The sequence below is a fragment of the Danio rerio genome, chromosome 7, assembly GCF_049306965.1.
Source record: "Danio rerio strain Tuebingen ecotype United States chromosome 7, GRCz12tu, whole genome shotgun sequence".
In the NCBI taxonomy this organism is placed as follows: domain Eukaryota; kingdom Metazoa; phylum Chordata; class Actinopteri; order Cypriniformes; family Danionidae; genus Danio; species Danio rerio.
In genome coordinates, this window is record NC_133182.1 from 17,171,000 (window position 1) to 17,188,368 (window position 17,369).

Genomic DNA, 17,369 nt, shown 5'->3' on the forward strand with positions numbered 1-17,369 from the left:
AGGATATTTTCATTCAGGATGTTTTATTGGAATTTGATACCGCATGGAGAACGGAAATAAAAACCTCCTCATTTCGGGACTCGGGTTACTTAAGGTAATCAAAATTTGCGATAGACTCTTAATTACGCCTGTTTCACACCGCAAGCGTCAGCGGCGCGTGAGCAGAGCGTGAGCAGCGCGTTTGTCGAGCAGTAGCAGCACGCAGGCGTTTGTCTTTCACACCAGCTGCGTCTGCAGCGCGCAGCTCTTCGGCAGCTGCTGCTGAGATCAACCTATCTCTGTCTATTCTATCTAGTTACCCCTCTATATACAAATACACTTTTTAAACTTTTCATCTGCACCAAGGCCCCTCCTATGCTGTTTCATTAACCTGCAAATGTTTATTTTACAAATTTTATAGATCAAATAGTACTGTATGCTTCTAAAGCTAACTTATATGAGAAGTGTCTACAGTCAGAAGACAATCGCCTGTGATATCATGTCATTTGTTTTTTGATTATCAGGTTGCTGTAGACCTAGTTATAGTCATATTTATACAATATAGTTATAATGATATTTATACATGATCAAACTAGTGTTACTTTCTCCGCTTCAGTAATGTCCAGCGGCAGAATAACAGCTCGTTAATTCATGCTCGTGCAGAGGATGAGACGGACAAAAGTAACCAATGCATGCCATTCTTTTACTTATTTTCGTGTTGTCAGATTCACAGTGCAAACAGCTCCCGGTAGGAATAATTCGAGTGAACATTTAAACAAAGCCGATTAAAACTTTCTTCCTCTGCTCAGCTGCACAGAACACAGCGAGCTCACATCATCCAGCATGCGTGTCGCACTACACTACCCACAATACACTTCGCTATGGACTACAAATCCCGTAAATATTCCATTTCCCCTCTCCTACAACTAGTGTGCAACTTAAGCAAAACTGATAGTAAAATTGTTTTACATTCGGTTTTGTAGTTCGGGCCTAAATAAATGTTTGTTGCCGTTTTTAATCGTTTTAAGTTCATTTGAATGACTATATATAAACCATTTGACATTATTAACGCATTTATTGGGTAAAATTGCTACTTTTTACTGTCATTCAATGTGTTTTGGTCATTATCAATGCACTGTCACTTTAATTGAGCGTGAGCAGCGCGTCAAAAATAGACCCAGCGCCGAAACTATCGCTGCACTGCTGCTTCGGCGACGCTCACGCCTCGCACTGACGCGCTGCTGCTGCGTGCGGTATGAAAGCTCTAATCTGTTAACATGGACGCCGAAAACACACGCGCTGCTCACGCTCTGCTCACGCGCCGCTGACGCTTGCGGTGTGAAACAGGCGTTAATCAGTATTATCTTAATCATAAAAGTGGATTATTGGTGTCCATGTACTCAGTGAAAGTGGCAGATAAAGTCGCAAACTGTCAATGATAGCCCTATTCTCTGCCTTTAAGCTGCTTCCATGAGCCCTCACATTTCATAAGTTTGACCTGTTTCCCCCCTACAAGCAACTTTTGTAAAGCGTCTGCTTTACGTTGCTGTGTCAGAATTCTTGCTTATAAAATCCAGTTATACTTTAGAACGCTTAGTTTAAGCAAATTTGATGAATGCCATCGTGCGTGTTGATGAATCTGAAGAAATCCCTTGCTCACCGTATGCGCTGTACTGTGTGTGTCTGTGTGTCTGTGTGTGAATGCGTGTGTTTGTAGTCCACTTAGAATCCAACATGGAAATCATTTTTGTTTGTTAGTGGTATTGATTGTTTTTAAATTGAAATGGCACTTACATGCCTGTTTCTATTTCTGTAATAAATGTGGCGTTGATTAATCATGATTAATTACGTTTTGTGATTAATCATGATTAATTACAAAAAAGTGATTTAATTACATAAATTTTTTTAATCATTTGACAGCCCTAATATATATGTGTGTGTGTGTGTGTGTGTGTGTGTGTGTGTGTGTGTGTGTGTGTGTGTGTGTGTGTGTGTGTGTGTGTGTGTGTGTGTGTGTGTGTTTGTGTGTGTGTGTTTGTGTTTGTGTGTGTGTGTCTGTGTGTGTGTGTGTGTGTGTGTGTGTGTAACTTAAATTTGTAATATACATTTTCTTCCCAGAATATTATAACCAATCTTTACCCATATGTTTAACCATGGGAGCTGAATTTCATTATATTTCTTGACCTTGATGGTTCAAACATAAGCAATAATGAAAATTCAATGAACAAATCAATCATTTCCTCTCTGCACAGAAACATTGCACATCTTACTTCCATTATCTCACTGACCCAACCCTGATAACGCCATTTAACGCTGGTCAGAGTTGCATTAAATGAACACAGTCTAGCGTGGATTCCTCTTACAACGTTAAATGACACTTAAACTAGCCACATTTACTGCTCTATGACATTCAAAGGGGGTTTAAAACATTTTCTGAATGTTAATATTTATTAAATGTAATAATCTGAATACTTTTTATATTTAATAATAATTATAATAATTTTTTTGTAAAAAATGTAATCTTACCATCTTCGTATGCTACTTGCATCTTACACGCCACTCGATTTTCTTAATGGGATGTACTGTATATGATATTCACTTTGTTGTTGTTTCATTATTGTAAAGTACTAAAATAATACTGTATTTGCTCCATATATTTATATCGATTATATTTGGAGACATTCAAACATTTATAAAAATACAATTGACTTTTTTTAAAAATAAGAATAAAAGCATTTTTTTTCCTTTATATTCATCAAAGAATCCTGGCCGGAATAAATGGTTTACAGAGAATTAAGCAGCACAACTGTTTTTAACATTTATAATCAAATATTTGTTAAGCCTCAAATCAGCACTTTTTATGCTGGTCCATAAAGAGACCATCTACCGACTAATTAATTTTACATGTCAGCTTATTCTTAGAACTCTGACCAAAAAGTCTAATACTAGTACAATACCAATTGATATATAGTTACTTATAGAATGCAGTCAACAAAATGCCAAAAGGTGACTATTAAACTAAAGTGTAACCAACATTTATCAGTTGGCCATACTGGAGGACAGAACATAAAATTACCTCTGAATTTAGCTGATTGTTGCTTTCTAAAATGACTTTTTTTTGTGCTCTAGTTCTTGGTTGGACTTGGAAAATGTATCCAGAGTATCATAGACTACCAAGCTTATGACAAATCAAGCAGAAGAGCAAAAAAAAAAAAAAAAAAACTTCACTGGACACTAATACACTGGTTAATACTCTATTAATTACCAAAACTGAAACTAAATTGTTCATAAGCAACTAAATAGAAAAGTGTTCTCAAACTAAAAGCTAAACTAAAATAAACAAAAGCGTCAATAAAACAAACTAAACTGAAATTGAGAGTAGGGAAGCTCATTTCGGTTAATTTTGCTAACCGACAACCGCCGCTCATTAATCGGTTATTAACGGTTAACTGGTCAGATTACTATTAATTTTATATTAAACAAATTGACGTGACTATTTTGTGTCCGACAAATTAAATATTGCATTTTAAATTACTGATTTATTTTTTATAGTATATTAATAACAGAACATAACAACAGAGCATTTTCACGCACCTGCAGTGTATAGCACAGAAGAACAGAATAAACTACATAAAATGAATGAATAAATAAATAGGACTGCCCTAAATAATTTTCACTTAAATAATTAATTTATATTACAAAACGAAAATACTGACTGATTCTTTTTAATAACCGGCATGGGCTGTTTGTTTTTTTTCAATCCTATGTTTTTTTCTTCCGTCAAATAAAAATAGCTGACTTCCTCAAATTGCCCGCTCCACGGAAAGTATGCATTTATTTAATGCCCCGCTGTTATTATTATAATCACGAAACCTTTTTACATTTTTAATAGAAATCATTATTTTAAAGAATATGTCCTTGATGTATGGTTACCTTTCTCTCCCTCTCGGTTCAAGTGCGCGCGCACATATGTTGACTTTTTGTAAACAGTTGTGTTGTTTAAAAATGATATTGCATTAATGTGCATACATGCTTTATAAGCTGTAAAATAAAAGGTAAAGCCTATTTGTTGCGTTTATGACGCAGATCCAGGTCAACATCAACGCTTTTTTGGCATCAACACGTCTGTTTCAAACAGCAATATTCTTCTTCCAATTTTCTTCTTTGGCAAATGTGTCAGTAGCCACGGGTTATACATTATCGTCCCGCAAAGTTAAGTAGCCTATGTCTTGCAGTTGTACAAGTGGCCGACCACAGCTAACATGCTTTTTTCATTCCAAAAACGCGAGGCGCATCTCACTGCCTTTATGTTGACAAGGAAAAAAGAAGAGAAGAAGAGCGGTCCTCTTATGAAATGACTGAATCAGCTGGGTATCGATTGTGCAAAAGTGTTGCTGTCTATGTTGTTACAATTGTAATATTTAATAATATTGTGAAATTCAAGATTTCTAAATTCATCCAGAATTGGATAACTTAAAACAGCGATTAGACCTTCAGAGCGGCATTAATGCGTCCTGAAGTAAAGCGAAACGGCTATAAACTCCAACAAGATAGAGTGATTATATACAGAGCCATACTTTATTTTTAAATAAAGTATAACTATAGAAACTGTGTTCATCTTAACTGAAAGCTTCTGCGTGTTTGCTGGCATCACGCATCGCGCACCTGTCAGTCAGTCAGCACGTAACCCCAAAGGATTAAACAGACAGCGCACAGCACTATACGGTTACAGAAAAGTTTGCGCTGTTATAATCTACCTTTTAATACGTTTTGATGCGTTTATAATCCGCTATTAAAAACAACAACAACAATAACTGAATGTTTTGAATGTGAATGTAGCCATGGCTGGATGCATTTTGGTTTCCGCCATGGAAGAATGAATGTAGCGGAAACCAAGGTCTTTAAAAGTTGTCTGTAGTTGTCTTGACAACAAAAACTGCTGCTCTGGGATGAGCAGCGTGCAAAAGATGCCCCTCTTAACGCAAAGGCGCATTCAATTGGCCCCTTATGCAGTAAAACTAAAAATATATAAAATAATAATTTTAATCGTTTAACTGATAGCATTAATCGGTCACAAACGCACCCTTTCGGTTAAAAGTTAATCGATAATTTTGAGCATCCCTAAATGAGAGTTTAAAAATTTCAAAATTACGGATGCAGCGATATGGAAATATAATAACCGATAACCTTTTAGATTTTTTACACTTTTCTAAATATTTCTGCATGATTGCAAAAAAAAAAAAAAGACAAACACAAAGTGGACAACTGATTTTATTTTAAAACCTTAATTTAAACAAAAAGTTCTAAAGTTTGAACTAATCTCTAAACTTTATTATTTGCTTATTATTTTCTAGGGCCAACTTTCTTTTATATAAATAAAATCTACTGCCTGACAGAAAAAAACATACATAAAGCACTGAAGTCACTGAATATTAACCAATATCAAAATACCAGTATAATAATAATAATAATAATAATAAAAGGATTGAACAGCAAGCAAACTGTATGAAGTGGTTTTGCCAGCTGAAATAAATACATAATTTATCTATCTAGTTTTTTTTATTTTATTGAACAGATAACGATGACATAAAAAGTCAGCTGATATTGATGTGGTGCTGATATATCATGCATCACTTATCATTTAAAAATGCAAAACTATAATAATCTTGCTGCAAACTCGATAGTGCTCCAATCCAGCTAAAGTTTCTAGAAGTTTGAAAAGTTTGTTTGTGTTTGTCTGTAGACTATCGACTGTGGCTCAGTGTCGGTCTCTGAGCTGGAGTTCAGTGTGGACTTCATCCTGAAGATAACGGCCAGCAGCTTCTGTACAGTGAGTACATCCACACACACTTTTACCTGCAAACTCGCAAACAAACCTTGATCATTACCTGTCGTACACAAGCCTCAATCTTCAGAGCTAATCAAGGTTGTCAGGTGTGAAGATTAATTAGGGCTGGGAAGATGGATTGGCCGTTTGATTGGCTGGGATTGGTCAGGTTGCTCACACATCAGTCTGGTTTGATGGACAGAAAGGTTTTCGTATAGGTGAAGGTGACAGGAGGCAGGAAAAAGAACTGCTTTTAATTATTTCATGGACAAAATTTGAACGCATGTTTCCATGTATGAGATCAAGTAGTTTACTTTAATCTTTGTTGTTAACTTGACTGTCTGTCAAGTTTAGAGAAGTAAAAAAAACAAAGAAAAACTGTTCAAAAAGGTCAATTGTTTATTTGCTGTAACTATAAAATGTGTATCTTGTTTATTCTTTTAAAAATGGTACACATTTTAGAGACAAATTTTCTCTTTTAAACTTTTATATTTCTTAATGAATCCTGAAACATGAACTATATCACTGTTTCCACAAAATATTACAAAGCATAATTGATTTTATTACTTCTGAAAAGAAATTTTGCACCAATCTGAGCACCAAATCAGAGTATTCTGAAGTCATTGTAGTATTATATATATATATATATATATATATATATATATATATATATATATATATATATGTTTTTTTTAAAAATTTTTTTATAAATATGCAATTAAAATTTTACATTTTTTTCAACTGCAATAATGTTAGGTTTTTATTGTTTTTTTTTTTGTTTGTTTTTTTTTAATGAAAGAAAATAAGTCTGTGCAGTACTTTTAGTTGTGGCACATTCAACACCAATGCCATTTAGCCTCAAAGGCAAAAAATAATTAACAAAATAGACCAATAAAATGTATCCAGGTATATTTTGCAATGTATATTTTCTTCTCAGAAAAATATGGCCAACTTTTACCTGCATGTGCTGTAGAAGTGAATTTCACTACACTACCTGACAAAAGTCTTGTCGTCAATCCCAATTGTAAGAGCAACACATAATTTGACTTCTAGTTGATCATTTGGAAAAAGTGGCAAAAGGTAGGTTTTTCTGATGAATCATTTGTTGAACTGCATCCCAATCATCACAATATTATAGAAGACCTATTGGAACCCTCATTTACCCAATGTTCTCAAAGAAATCAGTCAAGTTTGGTGAAAGAAAAATCATGGTTTGGTGTTACATTCAGTATGTGGCATGCGAGAGATCTGCAAAGTGGATTTCAACATCAACAGCCTGAGGTATCAAGACATTTGTGCTGCCCATTACATTACAAACCTCAGAAGAGGGCAAATTCTTCAGCAGGATAGCACTCCTCATACTTCAGCCTCCACATCAAAGCTCCTGAAAGCAAAGAAGGTCAAGGTGCTCCAGGATTGGCCAGCCCAGTCACCAGAAATGACCATTATTGAGCATGTCTGAGTTAAGATGGAGAAGGCATTGAAGATGAATCTAAAGAATCTTGATGAACTCTTGGAGATCTGCAAGAGTGTTTTCTTTGCCATTCCAGATGATTTTATTATTAAGTCATTTGAGTCATTGCAGAGATGGATGGATGCAGTCCTCCAAGCTCATGGGAGTCATACACAATATTAATTATTTTTCTACTGCACCATGACTTTATATTCTACACTGTACATTATTTCTGTTAAGTGACAAGCAAAGTTAGACCTTACTGTCCTAATTAAAGCTTTAAAAGTCAAGGGATGATCATGTTTCATTTTGGTCAAATAAGAATAATCTCAAGTCCTTGATGATGATGATCAACTAGAAGTCAAGGTATTATTTGTTGTTCCTAAAACTTAGTCGGATAAGACTTTTGTCAGGTAGTGTGTATTTTCTGGCTATTAGAAAACCATATGAAAACTGAAAAGAGATATTTCTGGTTGTAATTATTATATGATAATAAATTAGTATTACATGCAGTTTTCATCAAATAAATTAAGCCAGTGGACTTTTCTTTTTGTGTTTCATTTAAAAATAGCTATACTGGTTCAGATCGACATCCGAGCAAGCGAATAATATCAGAACCTTCATGTCTGTGTGATCGTTTCCTTTTAAGACATCATGTTCTGCTTTTCAGTCTATATTGTTTACTAGGTCACCATTTATGTCAGTGTGTGTGTGTTTGTGTGTGAGAGAGACTTGGCGAGATACAGAACGAAAAGAGCAACTGAAATATCTAGTGTAATTTTTCTTTTGTCTCCCAGTTTTGTCCCAGTTTTATTGTTCCTGCTTCTTTGTTATAGCTTTTATGGATTAATCAATAGCGTATTATTATCTCCCTTCCCCTCTCCGAGTTACTGTGGATTTAATGGAGTTTGTAAACATCATCTCATTTTTCTGCCGCTCTACAGTAATGGAAAAGCACACCCTGATTTCCTCCCCGTTTAAAAAAAAATTCTATTTTTAGATGGAGGGCAGGTAAAGCAGTGTGCAGATTTGACATAGCCTTGAATTTAATGAGGAGAACTTCCGTTTATAGTCGTAGATGGGATTCGGCACCCTGTTTTGCGCTGCTTTGTCATGTAATTATGGAGGCACCCCAAAAACGGAGGGAAAATGCTGTCATCCCTGTGATTGAGTGCATGGACTTATTCTCCTGCCGACAGTCCATTCATCACATCAGGCTGCCTAACCTTGCATTAAATGAACAGCGCTACCCTGCGCTCTCGTGCTCGGCCGGCGGAAGACAAATAACGCTCGCTCTTACAGTTGCACTGGTCCTCGCTTCACCATGTCCACGGGGACGACAGGCTCTCCTCTACCCTCTCTCTCTCTCTCTCTCTCTCTCTCTTTCTCTCTCCCTCTCTATCTCTCTATCTCTTCTGCTTTCTCTTTCACCTCCCTCCTCTAAAAGAAAAAAGTTAAATTTGTCAAACTCATTATAAGTCATTAAGTATGTGTCTTTAAATGAATAACTCGCCATAAAATTGAAAATGTTGGTGGGTTTTTGTTTTTTATTTTTTCAGTAAAACCCTAAAGAAGAAATTGTGTTTTTTTTTAAAGATTATTCAAACCCGGGGTCTCAAATTCCCGGCCACTTTTCTCCTTCTGGCCTGCAAATGACATCATAAATTATTACGAGGACCCCCCCCAATTCAGTTCAGTTTTACTCTCGTTTTTTCTTAGTGTGCAGTCAAGAGTAACGCACATGCATATTATTGGGGATGGGTACCAAAACTTGGTACTTTATCGGTATCAGTGCTACATAATAAAAGACATAAGTATCGATAAGCTCTGGCGTTAGCGGTTCTGCTATCGGTACTGGACAATTATTGCTGAATAAACATTACTTACAGTAGCATAATTTAACTGACCAACCTTTTCTAATTTGTGATATTTGATATTCATCTGCACACAGGTTATCCGCGGGGTCTTAAAACATCTTAAAATGTCTTAAATGTCAAAAGGTAAATTTTATGCCTTGAACAGTCTTAAATTTACTGAAATATTGTCTTGTAGGTCTTAAATCTTTTTTTAACAAGCCTTAATTTTTCTTTGTTCATGTATAGCTACCTAATCTGGCCATTAACTTCCATACAATCATTAACAATCCATTTCATTAAAACTTTGTATTTAAAAACAGCATTTAATTAGCAGTTAAAAGTTCTACTTAAAAAAACTACCTAAAAGTTCTCCTTTTATTTACTGCTGAGGATATTGACCTGCCCTACATTTTTAATTATCAAATTATTATTATTGTAGACTGAAAGTAATTGACAGCTATGTTTTAATCTATTCTTGGTAAGGGTTATAGCGTTTGTAAATGGTAAGATTTTAATCATTTTTTTGATAGGGTAAGTAAAAATCTTTTCCAACTGTGTTATTCAAAAAAACATCCTAAGCATTTAGCACTACACAAGTCTAAAATGTCATGCATAATGGAATTTCATACACAGCATTTCATGTACCTAAATAAGTTTGCTTTGATCCTTGGCTAAAATATACTTTGACGGATCATTATTCATTTTTATACAGAAAATATGTGGTCACGTGATAATACAATGTGGTTGTTTGCTAAAAAAATGCAGCTAACATTGAGGACCAGCAGCTTGTCTCTTAGGTGTAAAACGTTTGTGGCACATTTTTCTTGTTCGCTGCAGCTGAAGAGCATCTCGGGGTGATTGTGTGTAATGTCTGTGTCAGTGGTGATTTGCCTTAAGGACACTTCATGTTACATTAAGCTGTGGCGAGCGATCCTGGTAATGATCATACTGTATGTGGGGTAAAATAGTTAAATATGGTGCTGTTTTTTTCATGTTTCTCTTTATGTTTTCTCTATAATTGTTAAAGGAACACTCCACTTAAAAAAATTGGCTTATTTTACAAGTCCTCTGCTTAAACCTCTGCTTTATTATCATTTGATATTATGATCTAATACAGTGCATCCGGAAAGTATTCATAGCGATTCATTTTTTCCACATTTTTTATGTTACAGCCTTATTCAAAAATAGACTAAATTGATTTATTTCCTCAAAATTCTACGCACAATATCCCATAATGACAACGTGAAAAAAAGAGATTTTTTTTAAATTGTTGCAAATTTATGCAAAATAAAAACCCCGAAACATCACATGAGCATAAGTATTCTCAGCCTTTGCTCAATACTTTGTTGATGCACCTTTGGCATCAATTACAGCCTCAAGTCTTTTTGAACATGATGACACAAGCTTGGCACACCTGTCTTTGGGATTTTTTGCTCATTCCTCTTTGTGGTACCTCTCAAGCTCTATCAGGTTGGATGGGAAGCAACGGTGTACAGCATTTTTCAGATCTCTTCAGAGATGTTCAATAGGATTTAGTTCTGGGCTCTGGCTGGGCCACTCAAGGACATTCACTGAGTTGTTGTGAATCCACTCCATTGATATTTTGGCTGTGTGCTTTGGGTCATTGTCCTGCTGGAAGATGAACCGTCACCCCAGTCTGAGGTCAAGAGCACTCTGCTGCATTCATCTTCCCTCGATCCTGACTAGTCTTCCAGTTCCTGCTGCTGAAAAAACATCTCCACTGCATGATGCTGCCACCACTATGCTTCACTGTAGGGATGGTGTTAGCCTGGTGATAAGCGGTGCCTGGTTTTCTTTAAACTCAACGCCTGGCATTCAATCCAAAGAGTTCAATTTTAGTCTCATCAGGCCAGAGAATTTAGTTTCTTATGGTCTGAGAGTCCTACAGATGCCTTTTGGCAAATTGGTGGATTGCTGCACTGATTGTTGTCCTTCCGTAAGGTTCTCCCCTCTCCACAAAAGAATGTTAGAGCTCAGACAGAGTGATGATCGGGTTATTGATCACCTGACTAAGGCCCTTCTCCTCTGATCACTCATCTTAGTTGGCCGGCCAGCTCTAGGAAGAGTCCTGGTGGTTCCAAACATCTTCCACTTACGGATGATGGAGGCCACTGTGCTTATTGGAACTTTCAGAGCAGCAGAATATTTTCCGTAACTTTCCCCAGCCTTGTGCCTCAAGACAATCCTGTCTCATGGGTCTAGAGACAATTCCTTTGCCTTCATGCTTGGTTTGTGCTTTGACATGCACTGTCAACCCTGAGACCCTATATAGACAGGTGCCTTTTCAAATCATGTCCAATCATCCGAATTTACCACAGGTGAACTTCAATTAAACTGCTGAAACATCTCAAGAATGATCAGTGGAAACAGAATGTACCTGAGCTCAATTTACAGCTTCATGGCAAAGGCTGTGAAAACTTATGTACATGTGATTTTTCAGGTTTTTTATTTTTAATAAATTTGCAATAATTTCAAAAACTCTTTTGTCACATTGTCATTATGGGGTATTGTGTGTAGAATGTTGAGGAAAAAAATGAATTTAATCCATTTTGGAATCAGGCTGTTACATAAAAAATGTGGAAGCGCTATGAAAAGTGAAGCGCTATGAATACTTTCTGGATGCACTGTATTGGGTAACATTGGCTTGCTTATCACTAAAACAATAATTACGATATTAGCATATAAACAAATAGCCTTTTACACCCCCTTTTTTCCTAAGCAATACAGAAATGATTTTAATCTTTGTGATAAGTAACTATTGCAGTGTGGTTTTGTCCGCTGTTTCAGCCTGTGCTAAAGTTTGCTGTATGTAGGTGACTGTGAGTGTTCCTGCAGTAATGCCCTTCCCCTCTAATTAAACCCCGTGTATTCGCTTCCAGTGCGGCGGAACGTCAAACTCCGAGGGAAAAGCAGAACAACGGGCGTTTCAGTGCTGTGTTGTGCACAGAATAAGGGGAGACCGGCTGGATTGGAGAGAGAGAGAGGGGGGAAGAGCTCGAGGTGGTCGAGTGTGACGCCTCGCACGCGTGAATAAACCCCATCAAAAGCGCATTAGCTCTCCCTCCTCCGCAGCTCGCCGCATAATTGTATCTGGCTGCCGCACGCTCTGCTTCGACACGATAGCGCTGGAAAGGGCCTGATGATGAATTGCTCCCCGTTGGTGTTAGCGATGATGATAATTATTAATTTTCCCCCAGACCTGTTCTCCAGGTAGACTCGCCGAGCGCCTCCTTCTGGGCTGGGAAACGGCTCACGAGCATCACTTATCTCCGACATTCCCCGCGTGTGAAGGCTGAACACTTTGATGAGAATAAAAAGCCTCCATTTCCACCGTTTGTTCCCCCTTTTTCCCTGCGCCTTTGTGTCTGCTCTTTCACTCCGCCCCGGTGCGTTAACAGGGGGTGTTTGATTTTGTTTGATTTCTGGCAAGGGGTTTCGTTTACTGTGACCTCTGTGTTTTCAGTGCACTTGTTCGTTTGGTCTGGTCCAGATTTGTTGTTGACATTTTTGAGGAATTGAACTTGACCAAAAGGGTGAACCTGTTTTAGCAAAGCCATTTGGAGATGTTGTGCATTTTGATGCTGCTAAAATAATGCATTAATAATTGTGTTATGCACTGTAAAAATCCTGGATTCCACACAATCGATTTGTGTTAGGACAACATGAACGAATTAAATTAAATTATTAATTTTTACAAATGTAAGTGGATTAATCATAATGAAGTTGTCCATTAAACAAATCAAGAACTTTCAGCTCATTTTTAATAAATAGTTTGAACAAACACCAAGTATAATTTTTGAGTGCATCATTGATAATTAGTAAGATAAAGATAGTTATTGCCCTGAATTTAAATTTATTTATTTTGACAGGGACAGTGCAGAACAATACATTGACCTCAAAAGGAAATACGTTTTGTGCCAGGCTTTAGCAAACTTGCACTTATCCACATGCAGTCACTGATCAGATGGATCTTAAAACACCCAGTCTAAAAAAACAAAAGTTGCCATTTTAACCAACAGACTACACACACAGCACTTCATTAGTGGTTGAAAAATTACTGTATTTTATAGTGCATACTAACAAATATTATACTACATATTTAAATAATATTAAAACAGTACTTAAGTGCATTTGTGTATACACTCACTGGCCACTTTATTAGGTACACCTGTCCAACTGCTTGTTAACGCAAATTTCTAATCAGCCAATCACAGGGCAGCAACTCAATACATTTAGGCATGTAGACATGCTCAAGACAATCTGAGAAAGGGAGAAAGGTGATTTAAGTGACTTTGAAGGTGATTTAAGTGACTTTTGGTTGGTGGTGCGAGATGGGCTGCTCTGAGTATTTTAGAAACTGCTGATCTACTGATATTTTCAGGCACAACCATCTCTAGGGTTTAGAGAGAATGGGCTAAAAAAAGAGGTAATATCCAGTGAGTAGCAGTTTAGTTGGTGCCTTGTTAATGCCAGAGGTCAGAGGAGAATGGCCAGACTGGTTCCAGCTGAAAAGGCAACAATAACTCAAATAACCACTCATCGCAACTGAGCTATGCGGAAGAACATCTCTGAACGCACAACACGTCCAACCTTGAGGCGCATGGGCTACAGCAGCAGAGGACAACACTGGGTGCCTCTCCTGTCAGTTAAGAACAGAAAACTGAGGCTACAATTGGCACAGGCTCACCAAAATTGGACAATAAAACATTAGAAATGCGTTGCCTGGTCTGATGAGTCTCTATTTCTGCTGTGACATTCGGATGGTAGGTTCAGAATTTAACGTAAACAACATGAAAGCATGAATCTACCCTGCTTTGTATCAAAGGTTCAGGCTGGTGGTGGTGGTGTAATGGTGTGGGTGATATTTTCTTGGCACACTTTGGGCTCATTAGTACTAACTGAGCATCGTGTCTACGCCACAGCCTACCTGAGTATTGTTGCTGACCATGTCCGTCCCTTCATGACCACAGTGTACCCATCTTCTAATGGCCACTTCCAGCAGGATAATGCGCAAAAGCATGGAATCATCTGGTTTCTTGAACATGACAATGAAATCACTGTACTCAAATGGCCTCCACGGTCATCAGATCTCAATCCAACAGAGCCCCTTTGGGATGTGGTGGAACGGAAGATTCGCATCATGGATGTGCAGCCAACAAATCTGCAGCAACTTTGTGATACGGTCATGTCATTATGGACCAAAATCTCGGAGGAATATTTCCAGTACCTTGTTGAATCTATGCCACGAAGGATTAAGGCAGTTCTCAGGGGGTCCAACCCAGTACTAGTAAGATGTACCTAATAAAGTGGCCAGCGAGTGTATATGAGCGTATATTGTTAATCTACATAAATCAAGAGCATTTCCTGAGGAATGTTTTTAATACTGTTTAAAACTGATTTTATGTATTTATTCCATTCTAAAATAAGCCCCTATGAGGGAATAATGTAGCCTTGATAATGTTGCTGTGGCTTTGTCCTCTTAAAGCTGTTTTAACAGAAGAGCGAGGAGGATTAATAGTTGTCTGTTTGTAGTAGAGAGAGAAAGAGAGAGAGAGGGACATTAAGCCAGAGCTGTATTTCTCCCCACAAGGTCTCTGGGATCCTTCAGGCACAATGGCTCGCATTATCACTGCTGTGTCCCCTGGGAGTTCACAGGGTAACTGTTTTCTCTATGTATGTGTGTGTGTGCGCGTGTGCCTGTGAATGGTGTGTGCTATGTCACAGCCTTTCGTTCGGGGAAATCCTCACTGAAATGAACACTAAGTGCTTTTGAGAAATTAAACATTATTGGCACCTTTGTAAATGAGCAAAACATGCTGCGAAATCAAATCTGCTTCGTTCTTTAAACTTTTAATTTTAAAAAATCACAGAATTCAAACTTTTTACTTGAAATATTGAGTGAATTTTTTATATATATATAATTAAATAATTGTTTTAAGTAAAAGATGAGTGAAATATATAACCGGATGCACCATGGTGCAATACCCTTTTAGTAAAGACATTTTTTTAATTAGAGTATGTACACTGGTGCCTTCATTCGGCGGCATCTGTTTACATTTGTTAGCAATGTATAGACATCTATGCAAAGACGGTACTCGTCCGCTTTAGAGATAGCATGAGGAGCTCTTTCACCCGGGATGAGCTCGGAGTAAAGTCACTGCCCCTCCACATCCAGAGAAGCCAGTTGATGTGGCTTAGGCATCTGTTTCGGATGCCTCCTGGATTCCAACCTGGGGAGGTTTTCCGGGCTTGTCCCATCGGGAGAATGCCCAATGGAATGTAAGGGGGCCTACGCCTGCATTATCCCCTTGGCCCTTGAAACCATGTGTGAAGTGGTAGGGATATTCCCCTAAGAATTGGGACACCACTAGTACACACACGTCATTATACAGTATATCGTCACTAGAGATGTCATCTACGATAGCCATTCCAGGTGCACAAATTTAACAGATTGCTCGCTCGTGAAGTTGTTTGGAGCTGTATGTTAACTCTAGAATAGTTAGAAGCTTGTTTTCGGCTTGAAAGTGTGTAAGCCTCCAGGTTTCCTCATGCACCACTGTTACGATTGTTGGATTGTTTTAAAAAACACGAAACTGTACTGTGTATTTATGCCATGCTCAAATTCATAAATGTAACCACAAGAATAACATTAACGGTGTACTAGATGTGCAGTAAAAAGTGAATTCATTGTCATCAGACTTTTCTGGCCTATGTTAATTCATGGGGTAAGGTTATCAGAGTTTAAAATATATTAAAGACAATTTTTTTGCAGGAGTTATTATGTGATGATTGTTATCAAAACTTAGCGTTTTTTATTACATTTTTTTACAATTCATGATTGTGACAAATTAACGCAATTTTGAATGTAATTAATCAGATGCTAGTTTTTAGTAAAAATCCTTATTAATGGCCTTTTTTTTTTTTTTTACATTTGTTTATCATTTTGCTGCTTTTCCTGGTGTATTCAGGGAGATTCTTCATACCTCTTCATTTGTTGTATGATTTTGAAAGATCTTTTGCCTTCAAGCAAAAAGAGAATAGGGATACCCTACCCCTACTGTACCTCTTCATGTCAATGTGTGAAATAGGGGAAAGCTAACAAAAAAAAGGGGAGGCTAACAGATAGAATTGGGATTGCGCCCATGTCTCTCAGCTTGCCTGGTAATATCTTGGGATCCTCCAGGAGAAGCTGGACAAAGTGTCTGGAGAGTGGAAATCTTGAGTTCCCTGCTGAGACTGCTGTCCCCACGACCAGGTCCTGGATAAACAGTTGAAAATGTATGACTGGATGGATGGACAGATACAGTTGAAGTCAGAATTATTAGCCCCCTTGTTTACTTTTGTCCCCAATTTCTGTTTAATGGAGAGCAGATTTTTTTCAACACATTTCTAAATATAAAATTTGAATAACTCATTTCTAATAACTGATATATTTTATCTTTGCCATGATGAGAGTAAATAATATTTTACTAGATATTTTTCAAGATACTAGTATTCAGAAGTGACATTTAAAGGCTTAACTAAGTTAATTAGGTTAACTAGGCAGGTTAGGGTAATTAGGCAAGTTATTTTATAATGATGGTTTGTTCTGTAGACAGTTGAAAAAAATTGCTCAAAGGGGCTAAAAATTTTGTCTCTAAAATGGTGTTTAAAAAATGAATAGCTGCTTTTATTCTAGCTTAAATAAAACAAATAAGACTTTCTCCAGAAGAAAAAATGTTATCAGACATACTGTGAAAATTTCCTTGCTCTTTTAAACACCATTTGGGAAATATTTATAAAAAGATAATTTTAAAAGGCTAATAATTCTGACTGACTAATTAAAACCTGACTGCCTATACAAGAAGTCTTATAATGGCTGGATCTTCTGAGATCATCAAAACAAACATGAAAGTCGACACAAAATAGTTCACTGAGCACAAAATGGCCAGCCCAATCCCCTGATCTGAACCCTATTGAAAATGTGTGGATTGTAGAATAAAGAGCACCAACATGGACAAGAAACCCTGAAGAATCTGAAAAGATTTATGTAAAGAAAATTGAGCTGCATCTTTCTGATTTCCTCAGGTTACATTACTCAGAACTGTTATCTAGGCTAATAGAGGCTGCAAATCTATTGAATAAAAGAGTGCCAATAATTTTCATAATGAGAACACCACCCCACCCCCTTATTGTTTTATATCAATGAAATATTTTGAACTAAAGTTATAAACTCTACAAATTAATGTTCACT

At 37.0% G+C, this 17,369-nt stretch overlaps 1 protein-coding gene across 4 annotated transcripts in view; it reads left to right on the plus strand.

Moving 5' to 3' along the window:
- The window catches only part of prmt3 (protein arginine methyltransferase 3), a 118,346-nt gene that overhangs the window by 73,112 nt on the left and 27,865 nt on the right, over window positions 1-17,369 (plus strand). For 2 of the 4 annotated variants that reach the window (XM_073906554.1, XM_073906553.1), the window contains exons 13-14: window positions 5,723-5,809; window positions 12,016-12,917. In XM_073906554.1, coding sequence (XP_073762655.1) covers window positions 5,723-5,809; window positions 12,016-12,150 — 222 coding nt within the window. In that variant the 3' untranslated portion in view covers window positions 12,151-12,917. 4 annotated transcript variants of the gene reach the window in all.